At 40.5% G+C, this 14,154-nt stretch overlaps 1 protein-coding gene across 1 annotated transcript; it reads right to left on the reverse strand.

The window, feature by feature from the left end:
* Positions 1–1,365: 1,365 nt before the first annotated feature.
* On the reverse strand, positions 1,366–9,176 carry tnfaip2a (tumor necrosis factor, alpha-induced protein 2a). Its single transcript, XM_036542306.1, has 11 exons — positions 9,146–9,176; positions 6,723–7,368; positions 6,262–6,376; positions 5,655–5,777; positions 5,113–5,207; positions 4,666–4,758; positions 4,000–4,126; positions 3,323–3,448; positions 2,824–2,979; positions 2,402–2,523; positions 1,366–1,525 (listed from the first exon to the last, which is right to left on the reverse strand). The coding sequence occupies exons 1-11, from the start codon at positions 9,174–9,176 to the stop codon at positions 1,366–1,368; spliced, it is 1,794 nt and encodes a 597-aa protein (XP_036398199.1).
* Positions 9,177–14,154: the final 4,978 nt, after the last annotated feature.

The following is a 14,154-nucleotide window of genomic DNA, read 5'->3' on the forward strand; positions in this document are numbered from 1 at the left end:
GTCATTCTGCTTCTCTAACATCACTTGTTTGGCCGATATAGTGAGCCAAGTGAAGAGAGAAAGGCTGTTGCTTTCTTTATGATAAACAGGTCCAGTACAAAAGACAAATACTAATCAGGAAAATCATATACAAGTAACAACTTTCTCTCCCTAAAACTGGGCGGATAATGAGATGCTGCAACAAAAATTAAGACTGATTTCTCAAAAAATAGTTATTATATTCCATCAGGTTACATGTGATAAGTGCTAAGAGGTCTCAGGGGAAAAGTGCTGTGGCAAACATTTCATTTAAAATATTTAATGTAACTAAACCAGTGTTGATTTTTGTTTTAGCGTGGGGACAGGATCTTGCCCTACATACCTGCAGAAACCTCATTGGTATTTCTTTGACTGGACACAACTACTTCTTTCTAAAGTTGAAAAAGAAACAAAAATCTCACTTGATGACTGTGCACCCATGAATGGATAGAGGACAAGCTTCACTTGTCAAAGCAAAGAATTCACCTCCATTCATAACTCAGTACCAATGTCTGCTCGCTAGATGACACAAGCATATGTGGTTATGTCATAATGAGGGTGACACTGGGAGAACACAAAGCATTCACTCCACTTCCGGCACAGCCAGTGAGAGCGCACATCTCTTTAAGAAACACTGTTCAGTTTCTCCCTCAGCACTGATGTCAGAAATGCAATGCCATCATCAATGTATTCCACAATATGGCATGAAAGGAAAAAAGAAAACAAGAGGACTTTTGCTACTTAAATTCATATTGATGTATTTATTCATAGAGATCTTTGCATTAACAAGATAAAAATTGTGACAACAAAAGATAAAATTATGTACAACATGAAACTGCATATACAGTATATACATTTACAACAAACAATTTGGACACATACTCCTAGTAAAAGCTAGTCTGCTAAACTACACACAGGACTAGTATCATTACTCAGAGGACAACTTTATACAGTACAATCACTTTACTGAGAGGAAGTGAAAGCCAAGCACCATATTTAAAATAAAAATGTGTCTTGACAGCCTGTTCGTCTATGCTTCAGAGCAGTTGGAATGCTTCTTTTTTGAGCTTTTTGACTTTTTTGATCTCGTTATCATAATGAGCACACGCCCACTTTATAAGAGTATATTTGTGAATGTATAGTGCAAGTGACAGGTACACGCAAAATACATAACTTCACACACTGTAAACACATGGATACAGATCAAATGTCTACATATGCATTGATTCATAGTGAAATATAACTGAAATGAAAGTAGAATCCCTAGAAATGCAAAGCTTGTGACAGTACATTCACCCGAGGGAATCTGAAGGCACCAACATCACAAGGCTAAGCAAGGTTAGAAGGTCACATGATCTTGGACTTGACCGTCACTCTGGAGAAGAAGATCCTGGAGCTATCGGAGCCTACTGGCTGCCGGTTCTCCCGCAGACTCTCCTTGATCCTCTTGATGTCTGAGGTGTAGAGGTGGTACTTGAGGTACAGCAGGGCGGACACGTGGCACTCACTGTGGAAGTGGGGGGGGGGAGATTGGAGCACATAATGGATGTGAGACTCCAGAAATTAGATCTCATTTCCCTATCTTGATTTATAGTAGACCTGCAGTAACCACTAGCTGTGGTGGTGTTTTACAGTAAGTATGATGAATAGCAAGTTCACTTTTGTTAAGTGAAGTCAATCCTTATCATGGTTTTCCTTAGATAACATAAGCCAGAATTTTGGTTTTATGAGCATATTTGAAATGCTGACAATGTAACAGTTTGACATGTTGAAATTATTAATGTTTTCCCACTGACTCTCACTCCCTTCGCACATGGACTTCAGCCCAGAGAAACAATGGGAGAGCAGATAGAGATCCCTTTCCTTGCCAGCTCCATGCTGGGCTCTATAGGGTAATTCATCAGAGCACACTTCGGAAGAAATCCAAACCTGAATTCTGTATTTTTCCAATTTCTCAACAGAAGTGGAAGGAAAGGGAATGCCACAGTTCCTGAGGAGAGGCTTCATACCCCACTGTTTCCATGAGACACCATACACCACCAATAAGAACGGCAAAGGCCTCTACTCTAACTGGCTATAGAATTCCTACAGAAATCTGAATGTTTGCGAAAATGTCTCATGTTGTTATTAAGACTAGATTATCTAGAATATAAGGAGGGCATTGGCACAGTTGCAGACGAATTGTAAATCAAGATTTGTATTGAACAAATTGCTCCATTTCCTCTCTGTGGACAATGTGAGTGTTGATCATCATGTGATGAAGTTCAAAGTCATATGATCAGGGGTTGCCTTATGACTGCACAACTACACTTGTCTGCATATGACTGGTCCCAGGTCAAGTAATCAGGGTGGTGTATTGTGACTGTGTTAGAGCTTGTCTCACCTGAGGTCAGGGTAGTCCCGTGCCAAGGTCACAACCTCCAGCTGGATGAAACCTGGGTCCTGCACCTTCAGCACTTCAGCTATTTTTGGAATAATGGCACCCAGCCACTCCTGTTTTGAGCCCTGAGTGAAACAGACAAGAAGTTGGATGTGGCCCACATTTTATCATTCAAGTGGATTTTCATGTTTCTTTCAGTACTGTGCTACATATAACGCAGACATTCTGGACATTATTAAAACAGGATGATTTTTATAGAAAATATAATTATATGTATAATATATTTCTTTTATTTTTAAGAGAGTGCGAATGCAAAAATAAGATATTTTGTGTACGTACAGAGGAGATGCCTAAACTTTTCCCAGAACTCCCTTTTCAGAGAACTATGTTTCCTTTCTTTCATCTGCTCAGTCGTCAGTTCTCACCTCCTCAGTGAAGAATGTGTGCAGTCTTGTGTTGTCCTCGCACAGCAGCTTGGCAGCTGTCTCCTGCTGCACTCTGTCCTTCAGCCTCAGCTTCCTCTTCAGCAGCCTCTTCACATACTCCACCGTCACCTCCGTATGCAGCCGGCCGAGCAGCTCCTGCACACACACACATACACACACAGGGAGAGAGAGAGGTGAGATAAGCACTGCTAATGTGCTCGAAACCTTAACTGTGCTTTACCACTTTGCTTTACTTTACTTTACCTAAATTCCTCTACTAGTTACCTCTCCAATGTATTGCACGACTATTGTCATGTTATTATGACAAAAACAGTTTGACAGTTTTCTGACTAAATGACCCCAATATGAGTCTTTGGTTGATAAAATGATAACCTCACTCCCAATCAGAGTGGAAAACAGAAAATGTCAGAAGATAGCAAACAAGACTACACATTGGGTTCCTCTCTTGCACAAGTAGAGAAGGGGTAAAGTACTGTACCTCGAAGCAGCTGGTCTTCAGATCTTTGCAGGCCTCAGTGTGACTCTTGACCCCTTCCAGCACCTCCATCAGCACAAGGCTGTTCCCTGTTAGCCACGCCTGGGTCCCCAGCTTGCGATATCGTGGCTGGGTGAAATAGCATAGCGCTCCAGTTAGTGTTTAAGAGCCTTCTTGTGGGGCAAGCTGAATCAAAATGATCCCATCCTATTCCTAATCATTTATAATCATCAGTACAGCACTGCTGAGAAAGGAGCTAAACTGACCAGGACTGGAATCTACAGCTGTTCACTGACTAACAACAATGCAACGACAATTCTTTTGAATTGACTTCATTTAGTCATGCATTTTAAGAAGAATATTAACAGTTTGTACAAACACAACAGTATAAATTTTCATAATTCAGGCTTTTGCAGCTAAGACAATTATTGATACTCCATCTGTTCAGAGTATAAAAATGAGTGCGCAACCCACACACACCGTACACTGAGGTGTGAGAAAACTGTTGTATTGGCTGTTGCAAAAGAGCCACTTCTTTCCTCAAAAGACCCGCCCTAAAATGACCTCCCTTCAGTATATCAATAGTATAAATAATCGCAGGCCATAAACTTCAGATTGCAATGTCACAGAGATTTTGGAGATGTTGGAGGTCGAAGTTGAATGGCTCTATTGTACAATACCTTCAGATCTTCATGTATGACCCTGGAGAGGTATAGGTAGCAGGAATCTTCCATGTCTGTCACTACAGACAGGCAATGGGACTTCATCTCTTCTGAGAAGAGGTCAGCCTTTCTCACAATATAGTCTCTGAGTATAAATGAAATGAAAATGCTTTCAGTTGGAGTTTAAAAACAACAATATAGTCCTTATCAGTCTTTTTTAATAGTCATGATTCCAGTGACCTCTGAGCAGAATTTGGTATGGTACACAAACAATCATCTTAAATTTAAATTCTTTTAAAATACAACTGTTCTCAATCAACTGTTAAATCTTCAGAACAGTAATTAATGACTTCCGATAACCAGAGCAGATATCAATTCTGTTGATTTCTGACTAGGTTTCATACTTTTGAAAAAACAAACAAGCAAAAAGAAATGTACGGTATACAAAGGATTACTTCCTATCCACAAGAGAATGCCACCCAGAGTAGAGAGCTGTGAGTTATCAAAGACAGCGGTTTCTGTCACTTCTTGATGAGGAGGATGAAGAGGGTTGTGATCTCAGTCCTACTAAGATCACACCATACTCCTGGTAGAGGCATGGCATAAAGACCAATATGTGCACATCTACCATTTTTATAGAAGGTCATTTCAAGAAACCACTTTCCTGTGTCTCAGAAAGCTTACCTGAATTGTTCAATGCTGGTCAGGTTGGCCTTTATCACCGCTTTAGTATTTCCACGTTTTCCTTTCATGAATTCTCCCAGGCATCTCTTATAGCTGTGAGTACAGTTTAAACAGAGTCACTATGACATGCCTGTCAACATTGGTACGCATTGTATTGTCAGTCGTTAATCACACAATTAGAACTCACACTGCAATTATCAAAATGACAAGATCATGTAGAAGTACTGCTGTCAGTCAATGATATTATCTACTGCACCATTAAATGTTGCCATTTAGTGGTAACTTAACCACATATCGACATAGAGTGTGCTATGAGTTGCGTCTAACGTTCAGTAAACGTAGAAAATGCCCTGAATTGACAGCAACATGCAGTGACATTACTCATAAAGGTTGGAAGGACCACCCCACCCCTATTTCACACATGATCTAATTATAACAATGCATTACCTCATTAAGAAGCTCTTCAGCTGACACATGATGGACCGGGCTTTGCTCAGCTCACCCAAAATAGTGCTGGCCTCTCTAACTGCCGCATCAATGAGCTGCCAAATGGGGCCAAGAAGTTAGCACAGATACCCTCCAGTAAATGACAATTTAATATTCAAATTTAAGTCACTTTCAGCTTTGAAAGTGGTAGCAAGATATTTGTCGTTCTTTGACTTCACAGGTTATACAAAGTATTAGGAGATCAGAGGTTTATTACATTACATTACATTATTGCCATTTGGTAGATGCTCTTATCCAGAGCAACTTACAATTTTATCCATTTACACATCTGGATATTTACTGAGGCAATTTTACATTGAGTACCTTGCCCAAGGGTACAACAGCAGTGCCCCAGTGAGGAATTGAACTGGTGACCTTTTGGTTACAAGCCCTGGTCTTTTGGTAAATCACTGAACTGGAACACTATATCATACACTGAACTGAATTTCCCTGCAGTTGTATGCTTAACAAAATCACTGCATAGTGAGACAGAGGTCCCATACCTGTATGACATCAATGGCAATGGAACTGATGTAATGTTTGTCTCTGAGTTCAGGCATAGCCCCACTCAGCCAGGATGCCTCTTCCTTCTTCAAGGCAGCAGAGACCCATGTCTTCACCTTCATCTGAAAAAGGCAAGTCATGTTTACCACTACTGCATCTCAACTTGAGGCCTTTTCTGCTAGCTTTTTATATACCCTTAATTCAACGAATCTTTGCAAAATGGATGAAATTTCATTTTATCTAATTTTCAAGGCAAGTCATGTTTACCACTACTGCATCTCACCTTGAGGCCTTTTCTGCTAGCTTTTTATATACCCTTAATTCAACGAATCTTTGCAAAATGGATGAAATTTCATTTTATCTAATTTTCAAGGTTAACAACTACACCAAGTAAATCAAAGTGCATCAAAGCAAAACTGACCCTTATGTAACGTTACTGAGAAGGTCTGCATTTTTGGAGGTTTGGATAAATTTTCAAATGCCACTGTACCCAGTGAAGCACAACACCAGGAATTCTGCCATACCAATACATGTATTTGGAAAAGGAACCTGGGGATGTAGCTGCTGTGGGCTTTGGGAGGGTTTGAATATTTTACGCATTCTTACCTCTTTGTGTGAGAGATACTGCTCTTCCAGTGGTCTGGCTACCTCCTCAGGTAACAGGGCTTTCAGTGATTCACAGTTAATTTCCTCTGCAAGTTCTTTGTGTTTTAGTATATCACTGAAAGAAAAGCATCCACAACACAAGGTTATGATTCAGTTCTACTAATCTGACCTTTGGTGTGAGCACATGTATCAGACTGCAATAATCTTACATTTGATCTTTGCATTTGCACTAACTATTCTCTTTAGCCTAGCTGTTATCATTTAGCCATAAGCTTCTCTGTAACATTAAGATAAGATGGCAACTGTGGAAAACCCAAATGATTAAGTGAGACAATATGCGCAAAAAGCACTCTCCCAAAAGATGAAAACGAAAGCATTCTTTGCAAGGCATACACAGAAATCCATTTCTAGCATAACAGATTTTTTTTGGAGAGATATGAAAAACTGTGATATTGACTCACTTTGGGTAATAATCATTCACCCAGGACAGGAGGTAAATACAATCTTCCACATCCAGACCGAAGTCGGTGATCTCCTTTAAATGTGCAGAGAAGGCTTGGTGATACAGCGTGGCATACATGTTGCATATGTCGATTTCCTTTGGGTAGCATCTCTTCACGTCCCGGGCCACCTTCAGCAGGTCCTCCTTCACGCGTAGGCCCATCTTGCAGAGGTCCCTCTTCAGGGAGGAGGACAGGTTATCTCCCCCGCTCACCTCCTCAGTGTTGCTCATACGCCCCTCCACCATGCTCTGGAGCAGGGTGTCATGGCTTTGCCTGCACCGCCTGGGCCTCCACGCTGGAGCCTCCGCCCCCGGCTCCTCGCGCCACCTCTCATCCTGCCTTTCCTCCTGCTGCATGCTGCTCACCGCTGCTCTCAGGGCCTCAAGATCTTCTGGCCCCGCGCAGAGCGACGCCTCCACCGCCAGCCTCATCTGGTCAAGAAGGGCCTCGTAATCTGTCTTCAGCTTTTCCACCTCTTCCTTCCTGCTCCCCTTCTCTTTGTTTTCTGTGTCTCTCCCAAACAGACGCTCCTCCACCTGGATCAGCTGCTGGCCGGCCTGGGAAAGGCGCCGGAGCTTCAGGTTCTCCTCAAAGGTGATGACCACTGGAGGAAAACAAACACGGTACCAGGTTAAGATTGAGTCCCTTCTGTTAAACTAAACTCCAAATGTTTTAATGTAAGCCTGACAGTGGAAAACAAAACAATGCAAAACATTAACTATTGACTAATTTTAGGTGACACTTCAGCTTGGAGACGATGGAGACAACAAAAAAATTTTGAAGGCAATGAGGAAAATAAAAAATTACCACTTTCAATCTGGGATGAACTATCCAACGTGTCCGTTTCAGTTGTGATCTTTTCCTTAGGACCCTTCACACCCCCTTTAAAGACATGGGGTATCTTAAATTTAGGCTTCCATCGTTTCCCTTTTGCAGGTTTTGTTTTTTCATTATGTCCCCCTGGTCCCTCAGTCATGACTGACCCCATCCCTCCGGTGATGGATCCTAGTGTTCTCATTCCGTCTGTGGGACGATACAGATGACATGTGGTATGCAATACATGCAACTGCCTTTTTCCTAGATACATATAACTTTCATAAAATTAAAACAGGTTTAACAGGCCATAGCTGTCTGGGCTTCTAAATGATGTCCTGTAATGCAACTATAAATGTTTGAATTGGTTAACAGCACAAATAATGACTGATTGAACACACATGAATGCATATACTGAAGACTCTTTGAAGGCTTATTTCTGATATAATTCCGAAATGCCATGTTAGTAGAAAATAGTATCACCTGTTATCATAATCAGTTTACCAAAACCAGAAAACGTTTATTTGCATTAAAAGTAACGAATCTGGACATGAACGGTTTAGGTATATAATTACAGAGCAGCACCAGAAGTCTAGGTATAAAACCTACAGCGCACAGCACTGGAGCAATTTCAGTCTCTCTCTAATAATTTCATGTAATTACCTCAGAGTTTTGTTCTTTAAGTAGGATAAAATGGGTAGTTTACAATAATTAAGACCACAAACCATAAATGACATGTTTTTACAAGGTATGACAAAAACGCTTATTTTAAAAGAAGAAAAATTTTCTTCACAGCCGATGTACAATCAGTAACCACAGTGATAAATATAAAATCTTTACTCACCTCTGGTTAATGGGACAATTATATAGACCACGCGAGGAGTATAATATTCCATGGAAACCTAGAGGCAGTTTATATATCTGCACAGCAGTCGCGGTCAGGAGGAGGAGGCGTGTCCTACTTAGGTTTTGGTTTATAAGCCATCACTTGCTCCTTTTAAGTAGCTTCCTCCCCTAGCAGGAATCGGAGAGCAGGAAACTTGCTCCACACATGTACAAGAGCAACAGACTCGATGTGAAGAAGCACTGACTTAACGAGAAACCGTCCACCCTTGGCTGAGAAGCTAAATCGGCGAAATAAAAGAAGCAATTGCCCACTGTACTACACTTACACGGATCGTTTATATAGTGGTATAAAATTATATGAAATACGAGACAGACTATTTCTTTTGTGTAGTAGGTTAATCAAACTTAAAACTTTTCATGATCCAACTTATTGTCAAATAAAACCCCCACCCTTTCTGTTTCTCCTTTTCTAATTAATGGCAGGAGGAATCATAATTTTATGTGTCATTTTACTGCAGAACTGCAGAAGTACGTCTCACGCAAAAAGTTTAAACCGACTGCGGGTGCTTGGTCGCCACGGAAAAGTCCTCTTTCGCAAACAAACGCCCTTATACATGCACGTCTAAAATGGCAATGGTACAGTGATGTCTTACTTTGCATAGCTAGTCCTGGCAATGGCATGTCAGTTTCTCCAGCATCAAGCCTGGTTTGCATCATCTCACCTTCATTCCTCTTCTGCCCGATGTCCTTCATGTTTCTGGTGACAGAAACTGTCTTCTCAGCTATGGAATGGGACTCTCCTACACTGGCCCCTTTTCAACTGGTCCAAAGCTTTTCATGGTTTGCTGGGTGATTTATGGCTCAGGTCATGTGACTCAGAGAGACAGGCAGACCCTCTGAAGGGGAAGTTCTCTGACTTTTAGATGGTCATAACAAACCCTTTACATCAACTTAGGATCATTAATCATTAATCATTAGGATCTACTTTCTTCCTTTTCCTGTTAAAGTGGAGAATTTTAGGTTTTATACAAGTACCTCTTTAGGTATCCATTAATGAAGGTTTGAGTTACTATCTGACAACACTCTCACTGTGCTAGCGCTGACAATGTTTCCAACCCACTGTTTCCAACCCACTGTAAATATGTTGAATCATTTTGGAAAGTCATGAATTCTCAAATCACAAATACGTGACGATAACACGGGATATTCTTCTGCTTTTTGCTTTCTCATTTTTCCTTTTTTCTGAACAGTCTTTTCCACACTACTCATATTTAACACAAACGTTCATTTTAGCTATGCAACGTGCATTTGATTATGAGTGTAATGATCAAGTTGTAGTGTTGTAGGTGTCTGTTTCTACATTGTCCTTTTGTTGGTTATGACCATAATTACCATTCTTGAGATAGTTGATGCTTGAGGCAGTACTGTACTGCTGAAAGATTTGTATGTCTTCTTTAAGGCTCAGACACAGATTTGGTATGCTGTAGGTAATGAGATTGTTGCTCAGGCTTGGCATTAATCTCACATTGCTGGGAAAGCGAAAAGCGGCTGAGCAGCAGTGCTCTCTCACACACACCTCCGGCAGCCAGCGTATCCTGAAAAAAAAAAAAAAAAAACATCCAAATACTGTCAGAGAACAAATTGCTTTCATCTGTGCTCCGCTCGTTTATTTTTATTACCTATTTGAAGTGTCTTCGTCTAGTTTACATTATCTGTGCTGGGCAAGGCCGTCAACTGCCCATTTCCTCATTTAGGAATGGAGCAATAACGTGTAGGAGTTTGAGAGGATATGCAGTCTTTTGACCTGTTTGGCACTGGGAAACTCCTCTCGCTGGAACCACTTCTGGGAAAGAGACCTGATTGCCATTTGGGTTGTATTGAAATTTACCGCAAAAAGATAATGCAGTGTTGAACAGAAGCCAAGAAGAGGATGAATGAGATCTCGACCACATTCAAACATAGGGCATACCTTTTTATTGATTCACTGCGCCCTGAAGAAATAGTATGATCACAATGTGTTTTGCACAATGCTGTTGATGGAGGATATGTAGAAAGTTGCCAACAGGATAACTCAGAATAAAGAATGAAATACACACTGTTGCTCCATACTATTGTGATTTATTGAATCATATGTCAGGTCTGATTTATGTTTTGACCTTATATGTGCTCTCATCAGAACACTGTGAATTTCTCAGTGGACCATTCAAGCAAGGCAACCAGAGCTTCCCACACACCCCCTGGCAGTGCAGTAAAAGACATTGATATATCTCATTAATATTAGAAGAGAAATGTTGCTCTGTTTGAAATGGGAAGCTGCTGGATTCTGAAAAAAAAAAAAAATTCTCTTCTTGTATTGAAAGCGTAACTTAGACATGAGGGTTTTAGTACCTCTGTATAAACAGGCATTCACCATTCATCAGGCATAATTTTGGATCAGTAGCAAACGAAACAGTGTCATAGATAAGCAGATTCTGCTTGCATGCTATTCAGACTTTAAATGAAGAATAAATTTCTTGCATTGGGCAAGAAATTCCCTCTTAGCTGTTTTAAAGGGTAAGCCTCCTACTCCCATTTTATTACACAAGAGCATAGCAAAACAATACCCAGGCTTTCCTTGAGTGGTTTCACTTGTTATCTTTTCATTTTGTGTGCGAAACGCAGTCTGTTAAGTACCCCCCTTGGCCTGACATCCATCATGCGTGCTGTGCGGACGCTCACTCAGAGATGTTTTCAAGGGGGTTATCCACTCTGCACATTCCTCCACCACGCTGGTGCCGGTTACTGCACGTAGAACTAGTGGCACACATGGGCGCCTGCGTCCTTGATGTGTGGGACTTAGTCAATATCAAGAATTCTGTCCCTCAGCGCTAATGTGTCCTAGCAACTACCGAGTACTGCTGCAAAATATGCTCGGCATCTTCGTCAGGGGAGTTTTATGGTGGGAAAGCATTGATTGTGTACCTGTGGATGTGTTAAGGTCTCCCTGCAACCTAGACCATTTGCGTGGTGCACAGCAGGAATTACCACTGAGCTACAACAATGTAAGAGACAAGTACCGCACTGAGAAGAAGGAACACGAAATACATTATTTCTTCACTGTGGAAATTACCTAAAATAATACATAACACAGTTTTTAGTACATATTTAAAAATGTGAAAGCAGAACAAGGTCTAGCTACACAGTTCTAAGTGCTAAGGAAATGTCATTGTTGGAAGGATACAATGTAGTTCATGTATCACATTGTGTTGGAGTAAAGAGTGAAATGTCACTTTGTTGACTAGTGGAGTCTTCCATTTTGTTTCACCCACCATGTGTGTGGAATATAATGAGTGTACCGTGTCTCTGCATGGCTTTAAAAAGATATCACAGACAATCAGAGGAAAGCTGCCACACATGATCACCTATGGTGCACCATGTGAAGGAAAACAATGGGCACAGCTGGTAGATATATTGAGACAAGCATGCTCATATTTTCCCAGAGGAAAAATATAATAACAAGAAACATAAGCAGGCTGAACAAAGTGCTATTCAGCTTTAGCTCTGTGGAACAGACTTGGGCGCGGTGTCACATGTCACTGATTTCCTTTTGTGTTGTCTTTGGGAAAAATACAAAATTGCTATCAAATCTCTGATATAAGTCAATAATAAACGAAAAAACAATAATTCAAAACAAAGTCTCAAGACAGCAGAAGAAATTGACATTTCATTTCTGCTTTTGGAGAGGTAGGCAGTTCACAAGGGCTGGAGTTGTTTTATAAATATAAATGACTGAAGAAATTGAAAAGAAAAAACACTTGTGAGGCAGTGAGAGAGAGTCCCCATATCTTGGGGACATCTTGGACATCTCTCTCATTTTAATGTGTAAACAACGGCCTGACTCGACTGGGCTTTGTCAGTCTTGTGGCTGAATGAGACAGAGATTCCCAGTGAACAGTCAGAATGTGCGTGTGCTGCATAGCTTTCCGTTTCCAGTGCTTTGCTCTTGTCCTTGGCTGGCAAAAAGGAGATGCAGGACTGACTTGTTCTCATATGGAAGCGTGCCACACGTATGCCTGCAGTGTTCTGTCCTCTGCCCTCTGTAACAGTGGAATGTGACAGGCCCAGTGGCTTCCCGGAGCCTGCAGGGCGATATCACACCGTGTGACTGCGTCCCTCTCGTCAGCCATCCGAAGCTGAAGTGTGAGAAGCGCGTGTTTGACACGGGCCCCATTTCACAGGTTGAGTGGATAGATTATTCAGTCATATTTGGGCATGGTTCAATTTATACCGACATAAAGTTAGTTTACTGCTTAGTTTTCATAAAACTAACTGATTAAAAACCGTATCAAAAAGTGTTTGAAAATCAACTCCTTAGTTTTTCAGTTGGTTTAGAACCTCCATGACATTAAGTACCTCGAATTGTTTTTTTTTTTTTAATTTTCAGATCTTCTTTCAATTTAATTGCTGGTGTTGGAGCAGTTGTTTTCAAATGATAAAGAAACTAAATGCAAGAAACTGGGGAACCTGAAACCTCAAGTTCCTCTTCCTTTTTTTACCTGAGGCATAACATATATTTCTATTTTCCACTTTCAGGATGAGTTAATGAAAGCAATTTACAAATATCATGCAAGCTGTTCTTCTATTAATATAGGCTACATCCTGGGAGAGGGCTTATGTGGTTGGGAAGCAATCCTTCAAAATGGAAATAATCTAGCAATTGAAAATTGGATTTAATGTATTGTGTTTTGTCTGATGTTTTATGTTAAAAGTACAGGTGACTGAAAATTGTTTTAAGAGAAAGAGAGAAACCTCTGAATAGTGTTCTATAAATACATGTTGATTATTTTGGAATATGAAAATAAAAGTCAGTATTGAGTGTTACATTTGAAAAAAAAGAATAAATACCAAGCTTACTCATGTTAAAGATGAGACATTCATCACATTGCTCAATGGACATAGCTCTGCCTGGAATGTGGCCTACAGTTTGTGGTTTGCCACAGGCCAGCCTCTGCACTGCCAGCTTTGAGGAATTACAGTAATGTTTCGTATTCTATGAAGTCTGATGATGATGCATCCCTGTAACAAAAGAGTAATAAAGGAAAAGCTGCTTTATGTTTTTTGATAATTAGTTTAGTGAAGGGAAATAGTGTGTTGTTGAATTCAAGAGCATAAGTTAGCAATCGGTGTTGAGATAAAAACCTGTCTTACATTATTGAATACATGAATATTGTGCAAGTACTGTAGTCAAAGAACAGAGAAAACAAAACTACCCACTTCTCCTTCAGAGAGGGAAGACTCAAAAAATGCACTTTGTGGTTTAGTTTCCATTGCCTAATTTAATAGGCTGAATTTGACCTGTTCCTTTTTCACAACATCACAGGAGATGGCAGACCTGCAGGAGGTTTTATGTGAGAAAAATATACTGCCAAGGCCTTTCTTCACAATCCAAAAACAGCGTAGGTTCAGGTGTAAAAACCCATTGCTTTCAAATGATATCAGTGATTTCTATCAGTTGATCATACAAGGTTCCAGTGACCTGAAGCCAGCTGCTCTTTCAATATAGATGCTAGTAATAGAGGTAGATTCAAAACACACCCTGTCACCTGTCAGCTGCACTCAAATGCGCTGTGCCATTCTCTCCTCCACTGTGACCTAAACCTTCTTAGTTGTGCGCAATAGGGGGAAATCATGAAGAATAATGTTGATTGTTCTAACAACAAAAGAGATCAGGAATATGTTCTTTCCCATAGTT

This window comes from Megalops cyprinoides, chromosome 12 (genome assembly GCF_013368585.1).
Source record: "Megalops cyprinoides isolate fMegCyp1 chromosome 12, fMegCyp1.pri, whole genome shotgun sequence".
Lineage (NCBI taxonomy): Eukaryota > Metazoa > Chordata > Actinopteri > Elopiformes > Megalopidae > Megalops > Megalops cyprinoides.